The following is a 17,952-nucleotide window of genomic DNA, read 5'->3' as shown; positions in this document are numbered from 1 at the left end:
ACATTCAGACTAAACCATGCATGTACATAGTGGAATCTAGTAAAACAGTTTTCGTTACAAAACCAATTAGTTTTAAAATAGAAATAATTTGTTTTTCAAACTGAATTAGTCAAGAGGGTGCATGAAATTTTGCTTGTCCATGAACACACCTGTGTTTCAAAATTCCAATCTGAGAATCCTTTTGCCCAATCAAAGCAAATTAATTAAAAATACATAAATGCAAAAGTTTCAACTTCAGTCTGATTTAGGCAACTCCATTACTAAAATTACCATCAAAAGATCAAGTTCCAAGAACACAACTTCACAGTGACTACCACATTACTGCTATGGAAAAGCCATGGTATATAAAATCACAACATACAGAATGCATTTTTTTCCTATTTTTGTAAAGGCTCACCTATTCTTCTAACTCTTCTTCGTCCTCATAGTATTCTTCAAAGTCATCATCGTCGTAGTATTCTTCATCATCTTCATCACCGCTCTCCAAAAGATATCCAGGTTCGAGTGACTGCTGCCCCTTCAGCCGCTCTTGAATTCGGTCCCTGATTGCTGTTCCCTGAAAAACCCAAAGTGTAGTATTTAGTAGATAAAAGAGGGATGGAATTCCTAATAAACTGGATATCTATAAATAAGAAACTCACCATTTTATGACAACCTTCCTCAAACATCCCAAGAAAACCAGCAACCCATCGATCTGCGTTCTCTACCCATTCATTACGATGCATACCAGCAGTTTTTGCGACAGTTTGAATCTGCAATGTTGGGGCCAAGAAACACATTTGTCAAAATGCTCAATTGGTTATCAATCAGGGAAAAGGAAGAAATGACTAGCGGTCTTCTATTGGGTGGTGGCAGTGGTGCCTTGGGTCGATTATTAACACATCTGACGTTCTAAAGATGATATTGTTAACAAAGCACACCTACTCACGGGTGACCTCTTCAATGAACGATACCATTAAGAAAGAAGAGAACCGAGACTCATATTTGTGGCCAAACAACAGATGCACTCGAGGGGATATGGAGGCGGTGATGGCACTGGGCTTGGACTCCTATCTTGGTTGATAAATTGCAAAGCAACTTTGGGGTTAGGGGTTCCAGTCCAGCTTGCCTATTAAATGAAAAGGAGAACGTGGTGGTGAATAATGTGATCTCATAATTAGTATCAACAGGGCATTATCCCAAACTATTTGACACGGTTACATGAATCCTGTTTTGCCATTCGGCTCCATCCAGAACAAATTCTTTCCTGCACAATTCTTTACACATTTCAGATTTGAAATAACCTCAGAAACAATTTCGTCTCTCTTTGAGTTTGGCAACATCATTATCATCAAAGCCTTGACTGAACGAGTCTTGTTCCTCCATTCAATTATGTCTAAAGCCATGTCTTCTGGCTTAAAAAATATGATATTTGGGCTTGACATTACATTTAAAATAGTTTTTTTTATTATAGATTAAAGTAGTTTGATATATATCGTTAACCTTCAAGCATGAACTCAGTCCATTAGAAATGATAATCAATATCTTGCAATAACTAAAAATAAAAGAATTCATAAGTGTCATACAAGAGTCCATGGAGTGTCAGAATCCGACATTTGTACCCAGTATTGTTGATGTCTTACAAAATATTCTATTTAGTTTGATTAGGATGTTCCAATCATATAACATTCCCATGGCATATCTCCATGTTAGCCACCCATAGTTGTTTAAGGTATCCCCTGGCCATCAATCATAACTAAAACCTCATCTCTGTGCATGACCTTAAATAGGGTTGCTTTTTTTTTTTTTGATAAGCAAAAGATTTTATTAAAAGAAACAAGGTCGGGCAAGAGGTCTGACCAAGCAAAACAGATACAACGAGATTAACTGAAATTAATAAAACACACCCTCTCTGACCAAGCATCATAAACACTTAATTGAAAGAAGTGAAGAAACAAATAAGGGGGACGAGGGAGGAAGGATAAAAAATGAACAAAACAAAAGTTACCCTGGCATCTCCATGTGATACCCATGCCTACTAAAGCACATCTTTAGCTGGGACAATTAAGGGGTGGGGGCAGGGGAGAGAGATTGTTTTAAAGTTGGAGCCAAATAAGGAACTTCTCTAACAAGTAATCTCAACAAGTTTTTCTTCTTGGAGCCCAACTAATAACACTACAAATTAAGACGTAAACTTCTTTGGAACTCCTTGGTTTATGTTTAAGATGATTGCCATTAACTTCTGGAATGGGGTTGTATCCCTCCATTCAATTCTGTCAAGAGCCAACTCAATGTTTCCCCATTAGATCTTTGTCCAGACTTGGGCCTCCTATCCCGACTAGGCATCCCAAGGAAGCAACCAATGGTTTACATTTTTCAAGGGCCCATTCCAACTCCCAATTAACTTATTCATTGTCCTCCCTCTTGCTATTACTCCAGAACTATTATGAATTGTGAACTTCGTTAACAATAATCTATGGGGTTATACATCTTATTTAGTCCTTCACCTTACCCCAGAGCCCTCTATTGGCATTAGGGGCTGTGGCACCTCCATCCAGTTCCCCAACATCAGCCCATTTGATATTTCTCCTCACCTATTTAACTGAGCAAGTCCTTTTCATCATATTCCCCTATGAGGGGATCAGCCAAAGGGTAAGATGAGGCGGTCCCATGGTGTGAGATAACATGCATCTCAAAAAATGGCAAGAATTTGGTCTCCAAAGAAGCCAACTTTCACAAATCTGAATTCGTCCTTGAAAGAATTCACTTGCTAATTCTGACACATGGTTGCACCAATTCCCCCCCCCCCCCCCCCAAATATATATATATATATATATATATATATATATATATATATATATATATATATAAGTAAGAACCTTGCAGCATTGAATCACTTCTTCCTATTGAAACTTTCAACATAAATCTTGGCACCAAGATAACCTCACATACCTGATCCAGAAGCCAACATATGGTCTCCTTTTGTTATGAATAAGCTAATTCCAAGTAATAAAGCTGAAATGTTTAGTTATGTGTGCCATACCGGTGTACTACAGGACTGGGAGCACTAAAATGACTCCTTTCAACTCCTTGTAAAATCCAGCCTAACACTTGTCACCTGGCTACTTAATTTGAAAACTAAATTGTGTAGGTTCAACGCAACTCCTCTTCCACCTACCATTCTATGAGTCTATGGCTTGCCCAACATGTGACACCTGGCAACTTTACTTGAAAACTAACACGTGCAGGTTTGATGCAACATGTCTTCCACCTCCCATTCTTCAAGTCCATCTTCTATTGTGCACTCAAGACTCATTCCCAAAATTTCACGAGGGCCATACTTCACCCTAATCCTCTCCAATCTCAAATTAGCCAATGATTTTGCTGATCTATCAATATAGACAAGCTCAACAAAATTATCATTGACTAATCCAAATATTTGAGGTGATAGATGAAGCCATGACTGTGAATCCAACATCACTATGTGCACGACCTTCTTGATGACCCCAATAAAGCCCAATCTAAACAGAGACCAATAGCGGTACCAGTGGGAAGCACTTTAGCACCAGTCAAAGGTGAGAGAAAATTTAGAGACGATGTTGTTGGAGGTAATAAGAAGAATATGAAGGATGTACTAAAAATATGGTTCATTGAATGGAAAAATATGGTTCATGTAGCCAACCTCAATACTCAAGAAGGCATAGATGATGCTGATCACCTTTTAACAAAAAAATAAATAACAGTGACAGAAATAATAATCGACCTATGAGGTATGTCAAGTCAACTCCATTTAAGGAGTACCAGTATGATATCAAGGGTTGAGTTATTGATACAAGCCTGATTGCCCAAGTAATAATAAATTTCTTTTAAACTCAACCAAATCAATAATAACTTTTATCAATTTTGGTGACAAGTCACACACCCTAAGTGCTACCAACTATCTCAATTAAGTCGCTAACATTAGTGATAAATGACCTGTTAGATTTATGTGTCTTTTTATCTTAGTCGTTGGATTAGGTTTTAATTCAATGGTTGGGTAAGGTTCCTTTTGTTGGAATCCTATAAATATAATGTTATGGGCCATTGTTTTATAAGGATTAGAGTTTTCTTCTTCTAGGTTTTAAGAGAGAAAGGGAGAGGGGTGTACAAGGTTTTAAGGGCATGGGTTTGGGATTAAAACCTGGGTATTTTTCTTATATCGTTCTCCTTTGATTTCTTAGTAAAGAAGATTGGATCTACCTGTGGACGCCGGTGTCATTGCCGAACCACGTAAGTCTTTGTGTTCTTTAGTTTGTTCTTTATTTTCTTCTTAGTTGCATTGAACAGGTATATCCAAATTCACAACAGGACCATTAAGCTTGATCAGCAATGTTCCCCTAAAATTAAGCCCTTGTCGTAAGAGATGGGCATAAACTATATTTTACATAGTTGAATAGAATAAGAATTGAAGCAAGTTGTAATTCCTTCAATCACCTGGTGTTACTCTAGTCACCTGGGACATAAATCTTGGTGTGGCTCCATTTATTTTATTTCCTAAGGTGTGCAACTCAGTTCAGATACCAAATCATCAAGTCTATGGATTGTCATACGTTGTTTTCTACCCTAAAGTCAGACCTCCAGCCTATTTTTAAAGTAGTCAACAGCTACTTTGTGCCCTAATTTCAAATATGTTGTAAACCTTTTTCAGCCTAAATCATCATACGTTGTTTTCTACCCTAAAGTCAGACCTCCAGCCTATTTTAAACTAGTCAACAGCTACTTTGTGCCCTGATTTCAAATATGTTGTAAACCTATTTCGGCCTAACTTAATAACTCACCTAAAACCCCACATCTATTTTATGATTAACTGCCCATATAACCCAAAAATCCAGCACCTTCAACCTTGTTCAAATCCATTACAAAATTCCTGAACAATAGATTGAAACCTACTTCAAACCTATATGAATTTTGGTATCAAAGCAAATGTACTACAACAATTAGGGATGCACTAGTTATCTTGATTCCCCAACTAATTAAAAGTCTTTATCCCTGTAGAGGTGGATCTGTGTTAACCTCTATCAACTCTGCTTTGCAACTCCGTTGAATGCTCCCTGCTCCTCCTGTTGTCTGGTGGCACCGGTGTGTTACCTGCCAAGAATCCTCCGATGCCCAAGTTAGGTCAGAAGAAAAGAAAAATAGGTTCTCCAATTCGCCTGCAAGGAAAGATCCCTTTTTCATTTGGTCTCTCTACTTATAGGAAAGATCCCTTTTTCATTTGGTCCCCCTAGAATAGAAATTCCCTCCTTGATCCCTACAATCATGGGAAATCCTCTATCCAAAAGGAAACTAAACCGAATTAGAAGGAACATGTCTAATCTCATTGGCTACTCCTAGATATTTTGGATTTATCCTTCAAATTAGGAAGTCAAAGGATAGGCCGAGATCTACGCATGCCTACCAATTTTGCCATGTTCTGTTGTTAAAGCAAACATTTATCTTTACCCTGTCTTGCAGTTGAGCACGACTGGGCTACCGACCTCATCTGGGTATCACCTTCTCAGAGTAGATGCCTTTTTATTATGTTCTATCCTTCTACAGGATGTGAACACGTGTAGGGTCTAGATGCATTACAACTTGTATCCTCTACAATTACCCCTCTCGAGAAGACACTACGTCCAGACGTCATCTCGAGAAATGTTCTCACTTTCGAACAGGTGCTATTTATTTGCACGCAGATCTTTAGCTCTAATCATAGCATCCGTTACTTTATATCCATTCTCATTAATAAGCTATCGTTTCAAATTTTGGGCGGTTGAGATGGGACGACTTGAATCACAACGTTACACATGTCCCACTAAGAGCTTCATTAAATTCTAGCCAAGAGTTACAACGGTTGGATTTTCAGATGCCTGCCAAGGAGTGTATGTTTTCTCTATCTTCCTTGGACTATAAATAGGGGACTTTGAAGAATTTTCAAATCCTTCCATCGTCTTCTTCCTTGCCTTTGAATTTTCTGAGTTTGTCAAGCCTTGAATCACTTCCCTCCTTCCTGAGGCAACCTTCCTCTCAAGCCTTCTTAATTTATCCCAAATGACCATTAATATTGCTAAGCTCTGCAAAAACCGCTTAATCCCCTAATTTGTGTCTATTAGGGTCTGCAATGACCCTGACGAACATCGCCAGGGGGATATTATGGTTTATTCAGGCCAAATCCAAGCTGGTCTGCGTTTCCCAATTTGTCCCTTTCTTAGGGAGGTTCTTAGCAAAATCAATGGGGCACTAAGCCAGATAATCGAATTTTTTTACTGATTAATCGAGAAGGTGGAGGAAATGAGGGTGACTCCCTGCAATTTCATCTCTCGTTAGAAATTAAAAGTCAACTCCTACCGTCCAAAGCATTACTCTATGTCCTCCAAAGTGGTTGGACAAGCCTTGGTGTGTGACCTCCCCAACTTTGATAAGGGCTTGCACAAAGACCCCCTTATTATATCCGGGGAGTGGTAATAAGGCCCCAATGTCCCCCGTTAGGGATTCAGAGTTCCTAAACTTTCTAAGGTAACTTTAAGTCTCTAATTTATATTATGTTGTTTTTTTATCTAAGTATTCTTCTGCCAGTATCTGATGTATGCTACTTTTCTTTCTCAGAATCTTCTGCTCTCTCTACTGCTGAGGCAAGAAAAGAGCAGAGAGACGAAGAGACGAGCAAAGAGAAGAGGATGGACACAACTCAACCTGGTGTTGCTGAACCTGCTCTACCTACACCCCCAACCCTTCTTTTCAAACAACCCCAACCTGCTCATCCTTCCGAACATGTTGCTGAAACTTCCAACCACTCTCAACAGGCTCTTCTAGCTAAGCAGGTTGCAGAAACCTCCTACCATTCCCAACCTGTTGAACTTACCGAGCAGGTTGTTGAAACCTCCAACCCCCCTCTCGACCAAGGCTCTATGGGTCGTTCTCATTCTCCTAAATACCTTTCTCTTTCATCCACTCGACTTGCATACCTTACCCTCCCAAACACCATGAACATTGACCTAACCGAATTTGCCGTCTCCCTTGAAGTCCTAGTCTTTACTCCCCCACCACAAACATGCCCACCAAGGGTTCCAAGGTAGAAGAGGAAGATACACGCTCACGCCCCTGTCGACCAAGTTCCTGTAGAGGAATCTAGAGGAGAGCAGGCCCAGGGACCTTAATGAGGGCAAGCCCAGGAGAGGGCTGCTGATGAAGTTGGCACCTCTGTTGATCCTCCCTAGCAAAAGATGAGGCTCAAGCTAAAGGACGAACCTACTCAACCCTCCGAGTAGGATAAGGACTAGGCTATGAAGCCAAATTACTTCAGGACTCCCCTAGATGATCTTACCCTCCGCTAGCTTGGTCGGGGAGACCGGCTGGAGCGTGACACTAAAGAAGGGGCTTTTGTTCCCACCTTTGATCTCAGGGGAGGTCTGGTCTCCAATGACCACAGAACCCTTGGGGACCCATAGGTCATAGTGTCTCTCCACAACCATGTCCTGCTCCTCAAAGACATGGAGGAGGTCGAGGGTTCGATTGACAGAAGAGGTGCTAAGCTGGTCATGGGCCAGTTTTACCAAGGCTTTACCAGGTAATCTATGTTTCCCCTGTTATTTTTCTATATTCTTATTTTTCGTTAACCTTTTTCCTGTTCTCTGCTCTTCTCTTGACAAGCCCAAATAAAGGGTATGGAAGTTATCCTTAAGCTGGAAACGCTTCTCTCTTCTGCCCGAGTAGTTGAGGAAAAGGTTGAGGCACTTCAGAGCGAATTGGAACATTCCCACAAGCAACATGAAGACTTGGAGACCAAGCATCATGCCTTGGAGGGAAAGCAAATTGACCCTTCTAAGGAGTTAGAGGACTCCATCCAAAGGATGGATGCTAAAGTTGCAGGATTGAAGACTTTTCTCCAAGAGAAGGATGCAACACTCACTGCCCTTCAGGCCGAGCTTGAAGAGTGAGTCCGCAAAGCTGTGGCTGAGCAGGTTGAATTGTCATCTCTGCTCGATTCAACTCTAAGGTGGAGAAGGCAACCAAGGAGGCAAGGGATGAGAAAGCTGCCAAAGGTTACACGGAGACCAAAAGGCTCCTTGACAAGCTAAAAGAGGAACATATCAAAATCAAGAATGATGCCTCTCGCAGATCTTACAATGTGGGATTTGATGACGCTAAAAAGAGCTTTGGGATTGAGGACGAGGAGATGAAGGGAGTAGATGTATATTCACATTTTCCTCTGGTCATCACTCAACCCTAGGAGAAACAATTCACCGTCCCTGGCAGAGCTCCTCCCCTACTCCTTATTGAGAAGGTTAATCAACTTGATACAGATTAGTAGGTTGCTGGATCAGTTCTTTCTCCCCGATCTCCTTCTCAATCGAACCAGCCCAGTAACTCTCCCTTACCCTTGCCTAATGTTGAGGTAAATCTTGTTTCTCCTTTTATTGTGCATGCAAATGCTAATTCAGAGTCTGATTCTCGTTGTCCAGAACATCCATCGTCTGCTGCATATCTTCCTACCACTTTTTCATCTCGTTGATCTAAGCTATCAACAATGTTTCGGTGGAAGGAACTGCAGGTGGAGGTAAGAGTTGATTGGTTTCACCAGAACGTGTAGTTCTCACCATTGTTCTTCTCGAAATCAATCATTATCTTGTTTTCTTGTTTTCCCACGGATGGCGTCAAAGATGTAGATGTGGTTTTGTATTTACCTCTATCAACTCTGTTTTGCAACTCCGTTGAATGCTCATTGCTCTTCCCGTCATTTGATGGTCCTTTGACGCCCAAATTAGATCAAAGAAAAGAAAAGTAGGTTCTCCAGTTCACCAGCAGGAAAAGATTCCTTTTCCTTCGGTCTCTCTCCTTCTTATAGGGTTTCTAGCAATCCCCCCATATTAGGAATTCCCTCCTTGATTCCTACAATCATGGGAGCTGATCATGGGAAATCCTTATCCAAAAGGAAACTGAACCGAATTAGAAGGAACACGTCTAATCTCGTTAGCTACTCTAAGATTCTTGGGATTTATCCTTCAAATCAGAAAATCAAAGGATAGGCTGAGATCTGCGCATGCCTACCAATTTTGCCCTACTATGTTGTCAGAGCAGACGTTTATCTTTACCCTATCCTGCAGCTAAGCAAGACTGGGTTGTCGACCTTGTTTGGGTACCATCTACTTGGAACCGATTCCTTTCTATTATGTTCTACTCTTCAACGGGATGTGGACACGTATAGGATCTAGATGCATTTCATCTTTTATCCTCTACAATCCCTAAATAACAACCCATGCACATTGACAATCTTACGTAAGTGTAAATAAACACAATTACCATTTGGGAAGATTGTCTCAATTGGATTGCATTGAAATCAAGTACTACCTCCATCATCCTAACATAAGCCTTCCTAAACTTGGAAAGACATTTAGAAGCCTCAAGAAGACATACAATTGATGAGGCTTTTGATTTATCTAAAATGATTGGCATAAACAACTTCACTAACTCCTTATTAGGTTGTACCTTCTTTCATAAATGGGAGAGAATGTTCAAGAAAACAACAATAGTCATAAGGATATTAATTCTAAGACATGTAAGTGTTACTATCCCTTCTCTCAGTTCTCGAAATGACAGTAGAAAAAAGGAATTACTTATGAAAAATATTATTTTTAAAAAGATCATAAAATTACTCCTTGTCCCTGCTATAAATGTAAGATAGGCCTTGTTTCATGTTTTAAAAGACCCATTATGATATCATTATTTTAGCATGGACAGATATAGATACCTTTTCCCCAACTTTTTCTTGTTGTTCCTTTGCTTTATCACGCAACTTCTTTAACCCCATGTTCACTCTCAACCGCTTTTCCTATAATAAAAATACAGATGACAAAAACATCAGTTTCCACAACCAAATCAAATAGTTGGGAAGAAACAAGTCACTCTAAGAATTCTGCATATCTTATTTGAAAGGAATACTTTAGGCCCATGTAGAGAAAGTACATGCCTTCACATAACTAACACCAAGATCCTTTCGTGTATATCCACGATCCAAGTTACGCATCACATACTGGTTATAATCTTTAAGCATCCTCATTATGACATCTGAAGTGGAGATCCCATCAGTCCGTCTTGTTTCCTTAAATTTTCCAATTGATTTTATCTGTATTAAGAGATTCACATATATATTAAAAAAATTAGTAGGGGAAAAAGAGAAAGGAAGGAACAATAGCAAAAAAAAAAAAAAAAAAAAGGTGTAGCCAAGCAGGTCCCTTGAACTTACAAATTCATAAACATCTTTTCCAGCACCGCTTGCATCGGCATAGCTGTAAAATTTCTATGGTTAAGAATAAAGGAACTAAAGATGTTGAAATAAAATATAGATATCTTTACCATTATAAAGAGAGAATGAAGAGTAGAATATATTTTACACCAAAATTTTAAATTCCAAAAATGCTCCCACATTATATTAAAATTTTAGTATTATAATGCAGAAATGGTCAGTATAGTTGATGCCAAATCCACATTAATTAATTTTTCACATTACATAAATACCTTGCATTACATCAAATGACACATTTTATAATACTAGAATATGCATATGAAATTTCTAAAACAACCTTTTAAATTAGGGAAAATTACTAAAACAACATTAATTTTGTTGTTTATTATAAAAAACGTGATAATTTTTAAAGATTGCTGAAAGAGATCTAAAACGCTAGTCTGTCCAACATTTCTAAAATTGTTGGACTGTCCAACGTTTCTAAAATCGTTGGACTGTCCAACGTTTTAATTTCTCTAGTTTTTTAGAAACTCATGTTTTTATTTGAGAAAGTCTAGTCTTACTAACATAGAATCTTACTAAGGGCCATGTGGTCTCATGGCATACAAAAACATTATCCAATGCCGCAGGCACGTAGAGTACAAAATTCCATGAACTTAAAAAAAAATTAAAGATTATTTTTCACCGTTAGATTTTAATTTTAAATTGGGGTGTTTGGTGGGAGTTCAATAGCCGTCCATTTTCAAAGCCTTGGATCAAGCCCCAAAAAAAAATTCTTTTTGAATTTTTTTTTTTGGATCTGAGTTTTTACATGAATCTAGAGGACTATGGTGTTGGATTGCCAATTTGGAAATCCATTTGAGCTCAACAGCTCTTACTAAGAGTTAAAATCTTACTAGGTTAGTAAGACTAGGCTTACTAAAGTTAAAACGTGAGGATTGGAAAAAAAAAGATAAGTTAAAACATTGGACAGCCCAGCGATTTTAGAAAATGTTGGAGAGTCCAGGGTTTTAAATCTCTTTTTGTAATTTTTAAAAAAATTATCATGTTTTTGGTAATAAACAACAAAACTAACACTGTTTTAGTAATTTCTCCCTTAAATTAATTATAAAGACAATAATACCTTTATAGGAATACTAGCTTTCGTAAAGAATGTACAAACAGACATTCCACCCACTAGTTCAAAATAAATGAAAAGAAGTTTCTCCAAGTATATACATCTTGAAACTAACAAAAGAAACTCTCCTATTAAATTAACTCTCGAGTGAATAAAAAGAGAGGACCCTAGAGAATAATTCCAACATTATGAGTTTCAAAAACATTTACATCCAGCATACTTCCAAATATAAAGGTGTTTATTTGGGCTGATTAACCTTACGGAAGAGAATCGTGGGCCACATAATCTATCTCATGCTTGTCAATGAACTCTTGCGTGATGACCCAAGGAGCATCTGGAATTACTTCATCGACCCACCTGCATTGTTTATTAATAGAAGGGCAAAACCATGTTAAACGCTGTCATGGTGCTAAGGTTTCCTAAAGAACAGAAAAAGAACTACAAAACTGGAATAACTTTCTCTATCAAATGGAATTCTCAAATTAACAATAAGTAATAGAAGTCAAACTTAAAATTCAACATCTCCACAAGGTCCAACACAAAATTTAACCAACAGTTTCGCAAAACATTTTAGTGAACAGTTAATTTCAATCGAAATAATCATAAAAATATCCACATATATCTATATCCTAATTAGTAAAATATATCAATAACATATTTAAAAGATAAAAACATATGTATGATAATGTGAATGCATTTTTATTTTATATATTGGATTAACGAGAGAATATAATACATAATTGGTTGTTCATTTTAAGAAAGTGGTTTACATATTGAAATATTTTTAGTTAATGCGACATTCTTATTTTCATTTCCATGAAGAACATTGTTTTAAGTATCGGACTCTTAGATATCTATGCCGACATGTAGCAAAACACTATTGATCTTCATTTCTACAATTCATGTGGTTGTTTATTAAAATTCAATGACTTATGCATGTGTTTTCATGTCTGTTTTATCATTTCCTAGATTTCAATGAAACTTCCTCAACATTTCCATCGTTTCCTTGAAATTGTATTGATTTCCACATTAACAAATATAATTTCATGAAATATTTCCATTTCCAAGATGACTAAAGTAGACATAGAAATCAAAATTTAATACCTTGACTAATAGAATTTTCCCAAATGAAACCAATTTGGAATTAGTTTTTTATTATAAATAAGAGGTGTAGCAAACCATTCACAACCCCTTACCTGCAATGGCGAAGAGATTCATAGCGTTCGGCCTCCGTCATGACAGTTTTCCCTTTAAACTTGTGAGTGATTTCATCATTGCAACATCCAACAAGTAAATAAGTGTTTGGAAACCTGTATGTGATTTTGAAAATTGAGATTAAAATTAAAAACAATAATAATCAAATTGACGGAAGTTAGTGAAAGCCATACTACGTAAAACCCACTAAATCAATCAAAAAAGAATAAGAGAAATGTCTCCTACAAACACAAGCCACCAAAAAAGAGACAAATAACTTATATTCCATAAAGTCTTCTTCGAGGACTTTGTTTTTCGTTGGGATGCTTTCTTTTGGTTGGTCATGTCGACCACCTTGTAAACCTTTTCTGATTTCAATAAGTTTATACTCATAAAAAAATAATAATAATAAAATTACAGAGACGAAATTCACACCAGACAATCACACTTACACAAATAAAAGAAATCCCTTTAAAGAACAGATAAATCAAACCTGAATTTGATTTTGAAAATTAAGAATAAAATTTTTAAAAATAATTAATTTTACAGATATTAATGAAACCCATACTGCTACTGCATAATACCCACTAAACCAAATAAAAAATGAATAAGAAAAATGTCTCTCCTACAAACAAAACCCACCAAAAAAGACATAAAATGACATATATTTGTTAAATTATCAAATATATGCTTCAGGAACACATCTCTCTCAAAAATAATATTAAAAAAAAAAAACAAATTACAGAGATACAGATCACACAGATAATCACACTCACAAAATTCAAAGTAATCCCTTTTAAAAACAGAGAGATCACGATCCCCCCACCCACCCCAAAAAAAAAAAAAAAAAAAAACATGTTTTTAATGATCCATCATCGAAACCAAATACTCAAAACGAATCAAAAAAACCAAAATAAACCCAAAATGAAAAAAAAAAAAAAAAGATTTTTTGAATTGGGAATGAAAGAATTACAGTTTCTTGGCTTGCTCGAGGGAGCGAGCGTGACCGAAGTGGAAGAGATCGTAGATTCCATCCGCGTATACACGAATCGGTTGGTCCGACGATCCATTAGAACAATTTAAATTATTATTATTATTACAGAGCTTCTCCTCCTCCATTTTCTCCTCTCTGTCTCTCTCTCTCTCTCTCTCTCAACCAGATGAATCTCTCTTTTCTTTCCCTCCTCTCTCTCTAGAAAGAGAATATAGAATAGTACCGGTAGTATCATACTAATACTAGTACGGGTTTCTATTTAAAATTCTGGTTTACATTCTAATCAAATTGAGAGTTAATTGGGTGATTTGAACTTGTCGTCAAAAAATGCTTAAATTAATTAGGTCAAAATTTTAGTCAACTATTTGATTGCTTTAGATTAAACTAATCGTGATTACTGATCCACTCACCTGAACTTAAATTATATTAATTAACACAAAGGTAACGGGCTGTACGGCAACGTTTGAGTTTCGATCTTATACATCGTGACATATGTATTTAAACCACTGCATGAATGATGTTAGATATGTGAGCCACATTGTATTGCGACAACCTTGGTAATGCAAATAAGGATGTCAATTAATTGGATCAAAAGATCCAAAAACCTGATCCGTTAAGTCCGGGTAAGGATCAAAGATTTGGATTTTTATAATATAATATAATATAATTTACAGATCTAACTAGGAAGCTACCTTCGAATTTTTTTAACCAGATTTTATGTCTGATTTAATCCATTAGGGACCTAAAATGAAAATTTTGATGAATTTTTTTTTTTTTTCACAAAAATTACAATTTATTAATATATCATTAGATAGAATTATACTGAACTGACCTCAAGATCGTACCTCACATCATACATCCTGAAATGAAAGTGTATAAAAATCATAGATATTTTTCATTAAAATTCGAGTGAAAAACATTTATGATTTCTATACATTAATCTTAATGAAAAGTATTTATGATTAATATATACTTTCACGTCAAGATGTGCGATATGAAATACAATCTTGACATCAATCCAACACGACTCTATTAAACATTTAAAGTAAATATTTTCGATAAGAAAATAAAATTTTCCTTTTATCAAGAAAATATTCTTTTGGGTAACTCTTACAAAAAAAAAAAAAAGTATATATATATATATATATATAATTTATTTTTTTAATTTTCAAGATGTTTTTTTTTATAAAAAACAATTTCTTAAATTAAATATTTTCTTTAAAACCACCATAAGGTCAAATCCAACCCAACATGAACCACAAAGAACCCATGCAAAGACTTAACTTGGGTTACGTTGGATTGAATCAGTCAAATCAAGTTGACTGATAAGGCACCTTTACTCATCTCGTTACCTTTATTCGAACTTGTGTCGGCAGGATATCGTGAATGAGTCAACCCGTCAAGTTTTAAATAATTTTTAAAATATAAATTTATATTAAATAAGTATGTAAAGTGGAATTACTGGGTCCAATCATAAAGGATAATTATATAAGCACCCCCGAAATTAATAAGGGCAACCCACATTATAGTACCTTTTTTCCCGTCTTATGTGGGTTAAAAGTTTATGAAGGAGTTGATTTTTTGTGATGATGATCTCTATAATGAGGAGATCATCCTCACTAAAAATTAGCCTATTTCGAAACTTTTAACCCCATCAATACTGATTTACAAAAAAAATAATGGACGATTTACAATTCTTGAACTTATTTTGATGGAGTTAGAAATTTCGAAATGGGCTGATTTTTTGTGAGAATGATATCCTCATCATAGAGATTATCCTTATCAAAAGTCGGCTCATTTTAAAATTTTTAACTCAAATAAGATAAAATAATTGGACTATAATGTGGGTTGCCCTTATTAATTGGTGGGGTGCTTTTACAATTACCCAATCATAAAACCACATTCTATATAGATCATAAATATTTTAAAAATTATTTTTTATTCGACGAAAAAAATCCAAACGACCAAGGAGATCATGCAGGGATGACTCTAAAATAAAGAAGACTCCCACATTCTGCAATGATACAAATATATACAGTGTCTTGACATTCACATCATCTCACGAGATAAACAAGATGTTTCGAACGATATTTTGCAAATCTCAATTGAATCAACTAGTTCACATCATCTCACGAGATAAACAAGATGTCTCGAATGATATTTTGAAAATCTCGATTGAATCAACTAGGATTTTATAAATTTTGATTAAAATAATTCAACTTTATTAGATTTTAAATACTTTTTATATAAATAAAACATGATTTTATTACTAAACATTTCTTAACCTATCTTATTTTAATACAATTTTTATTATTAAATATGTGTAAATCAATCAATATAAATGAGTTTAATGGACTATATCATCCAAGACAAGTTGACTCACTTGAGACAACTCGGTCTCCTCCATGGACAAGATGTCAAACTGTGTTTTGAAACCATGTTTGTTTTAGTTATTAATGCATTTTACAAGGCTGCGGGTTTACATGTACAAAAGGACCACTTATTTTAGAAGGAAAAATTAGTTAAGGGGATCCTCATGGAGGGACTTCTTTCTAAATAGTCTCATGCTTGAATGCTCTAACCGTTTGAACTCATTGTTTTCATCTAAAAAATTGTATTTTTAATATCCCATTGGAGTTTTGGAGATTCCATTCCATCAAAAATGATTTAAGAAGTAAAGAAAAACTATTTTCAAGGGTTTTTTTCAAACGTTATGAAGATATATGTAAAAAAGTAGCATTTTTTTTCCCTCATTTTTTTCTTAATTTTTGGATAAAACCCGATCAAGAATGGCTCTTTTGGATTGAATCATCTAGAGAAATCGTTATCTCAAATTTTTAGTTAATCTTTCCATGTATTTTAGTTGAAAAAACTCGAAAATTGCAAATGGGTGGGTTTTACCAATGATGAGTTCACCACTTTTTATTTTAAAAATGGTGAACTTGACAGTAAATAAAAGGAGTGAACTAGACAGTAAATAATGGTGAGTTCCACAGTAAAAAGTGTGAATTCGACAATAAATAAAAAGTGTAGAGTTCGATAGTAAATAAAAGTGGTGAACTCAATAGTAAAAATTGCAAACTCAACAGTAAATAAAAAGCTTCAAGTTCGACAATAATTAAAAAGTGGTGAACTTGACAATAAATAAATAAATAAAAAAAGTGAATTTGCCAATAATGAGGGACCATTTAGAAAAAGAAAAGTTTTCTAAATGTCATACGAAGCTATCATCGAAAACTTAGGGACTATTTAGAAAGAAATCCCTCTACGAGGGTCCTTTAAGTAATTTTCTCAAATTAAAATAAAAGCAATAATAAACCTTGGACAATTTATTTGTGAAAATATACTATGCACCACACCCTTAAAATTTGGTTAGGTTTTAATTGTTCATATTGACTTTTTAGTAATAAGATTAGACAATCCAACACTTTTTTTTTCCATAATACGTCTATTCATTTTGTCATTTAGTAAAAAAACAATGGTGTATTGATCTTTTATACAATAAATGTTTGTTTACATAATAAATATTATGAGCATTTAAGTATTTTGAATTATATATATAGAAATGTTCGGCACCAAACATTTTGGCCAACCCATTTTGTCCTACATGGGTTAAAAGTTTTGGAATAGGTTGATTTTTGGTGACGATGATCTCTACGGTGAGGAGATCATCATCACAAAAAATCAGCCCATTCCAAAACTTCTAACCCCATCAAAAATGGTTTACAAAAAATGGACGGTCCACGATTTTTCAATTTATAAACATGGGACTAGAAGTTTTGGAATTGGCTGATTTTTGGTGAGGATGATCTCCTCACCATAGAGATCATCCTTACCAAAAATTAGCCCATTCCAAAACTTCTAACCCATGCAGGATAAAAATGGTTGGCCAAAATGTTGGGTGCTGAACAGGACTCATATATATATATATATATATTTGTAAATGCTTTAACAATTAATACCAATCTAATAAATGTATTTATTAATGACATAATAAATATATTTATTGAGTAAAAAGACTAACATATCATTGAATTTGGGTTAAAATAACGCAACTCAACCTTTATTTTGGTTGAGCTGCAGGCAACTTAACTCAACTCAAATTCGAGACTATATGATAATATTTTTATATAAATTATACATTTTATTTTTAATTATATTTCTTGTTTAATGTATAAATTTTTTTTATAAAATAAATATATAAAATAAAATTAGCCTGTTCAACAAATCCAACCAATCCAATCTTATCCAAAACTACCTAATTCAATTTAACCTGAACTCAACCTAAGTTTAGAAGTTCAAGCTCAGACTGAGTTGAGTTAGGGTTGAGGGTTCTGTCACTTGAGTTGAACCTCGGCTTACCCTCGAAGCCATCCAACCCGCTTGGGTTGCAGCCCTTCCTAGAGA

The 17,952-nt window shown here is 35.5% G+C and overlaps 1 protein-coding gene across 1 annotated transcript; it reads right to left on the bottom strand.

The window, feature by feature from the left end:
* Positions 1-243: 243 nt before the first annotated feature.
* On the bottom strand, positions 244-13,721 carry LOC147410960 (choline-phosphate cytidylyltransferase 2-like). Its single transcript, XM_086442262.1, has 8 exons — positions 13,525-13,721; positions 12,554-12,667; positions 11,619-11,714; positions 10,241-10,283; positions 9,965-10,120; positions 9,746-9,826; positions 642-752; positions 244-556 (listed from the first exon to the last, which is right to left on the bottom strand). Exons 1-8 carry the CDS (start codon positions 13,668-13,670, stop codon positions 398-400), a joined length of 906 nt encoding a protein of 301 aa, XP_086298388.1. The 5' UTR covers positions 13,671-13,721; the 3' UTR covers positions 244-397.
* Positions 13,722-17,952: the final 4,231 nt, after the last annotated feature.

This window comes from Akebia trifoliata, chromosome 1, assembly GCF_017979445.1.
Source record: "Akebia trifoliata isolate Shusen 1 chromosome 1, ASM1797944v1, whole genome shotgun sequence".
Classification (NCBI taxonomy): domain Eukaryota; kingdom Viridiplantae; phylum Streptophyta; class Magnoliopsida; order Ranunculales; family Lardizabalaceae; genus Akebia; species Akebia trifoliata.
This window is presented reverse-complemented; position numbering and strand designations above follow the sequence as displayed.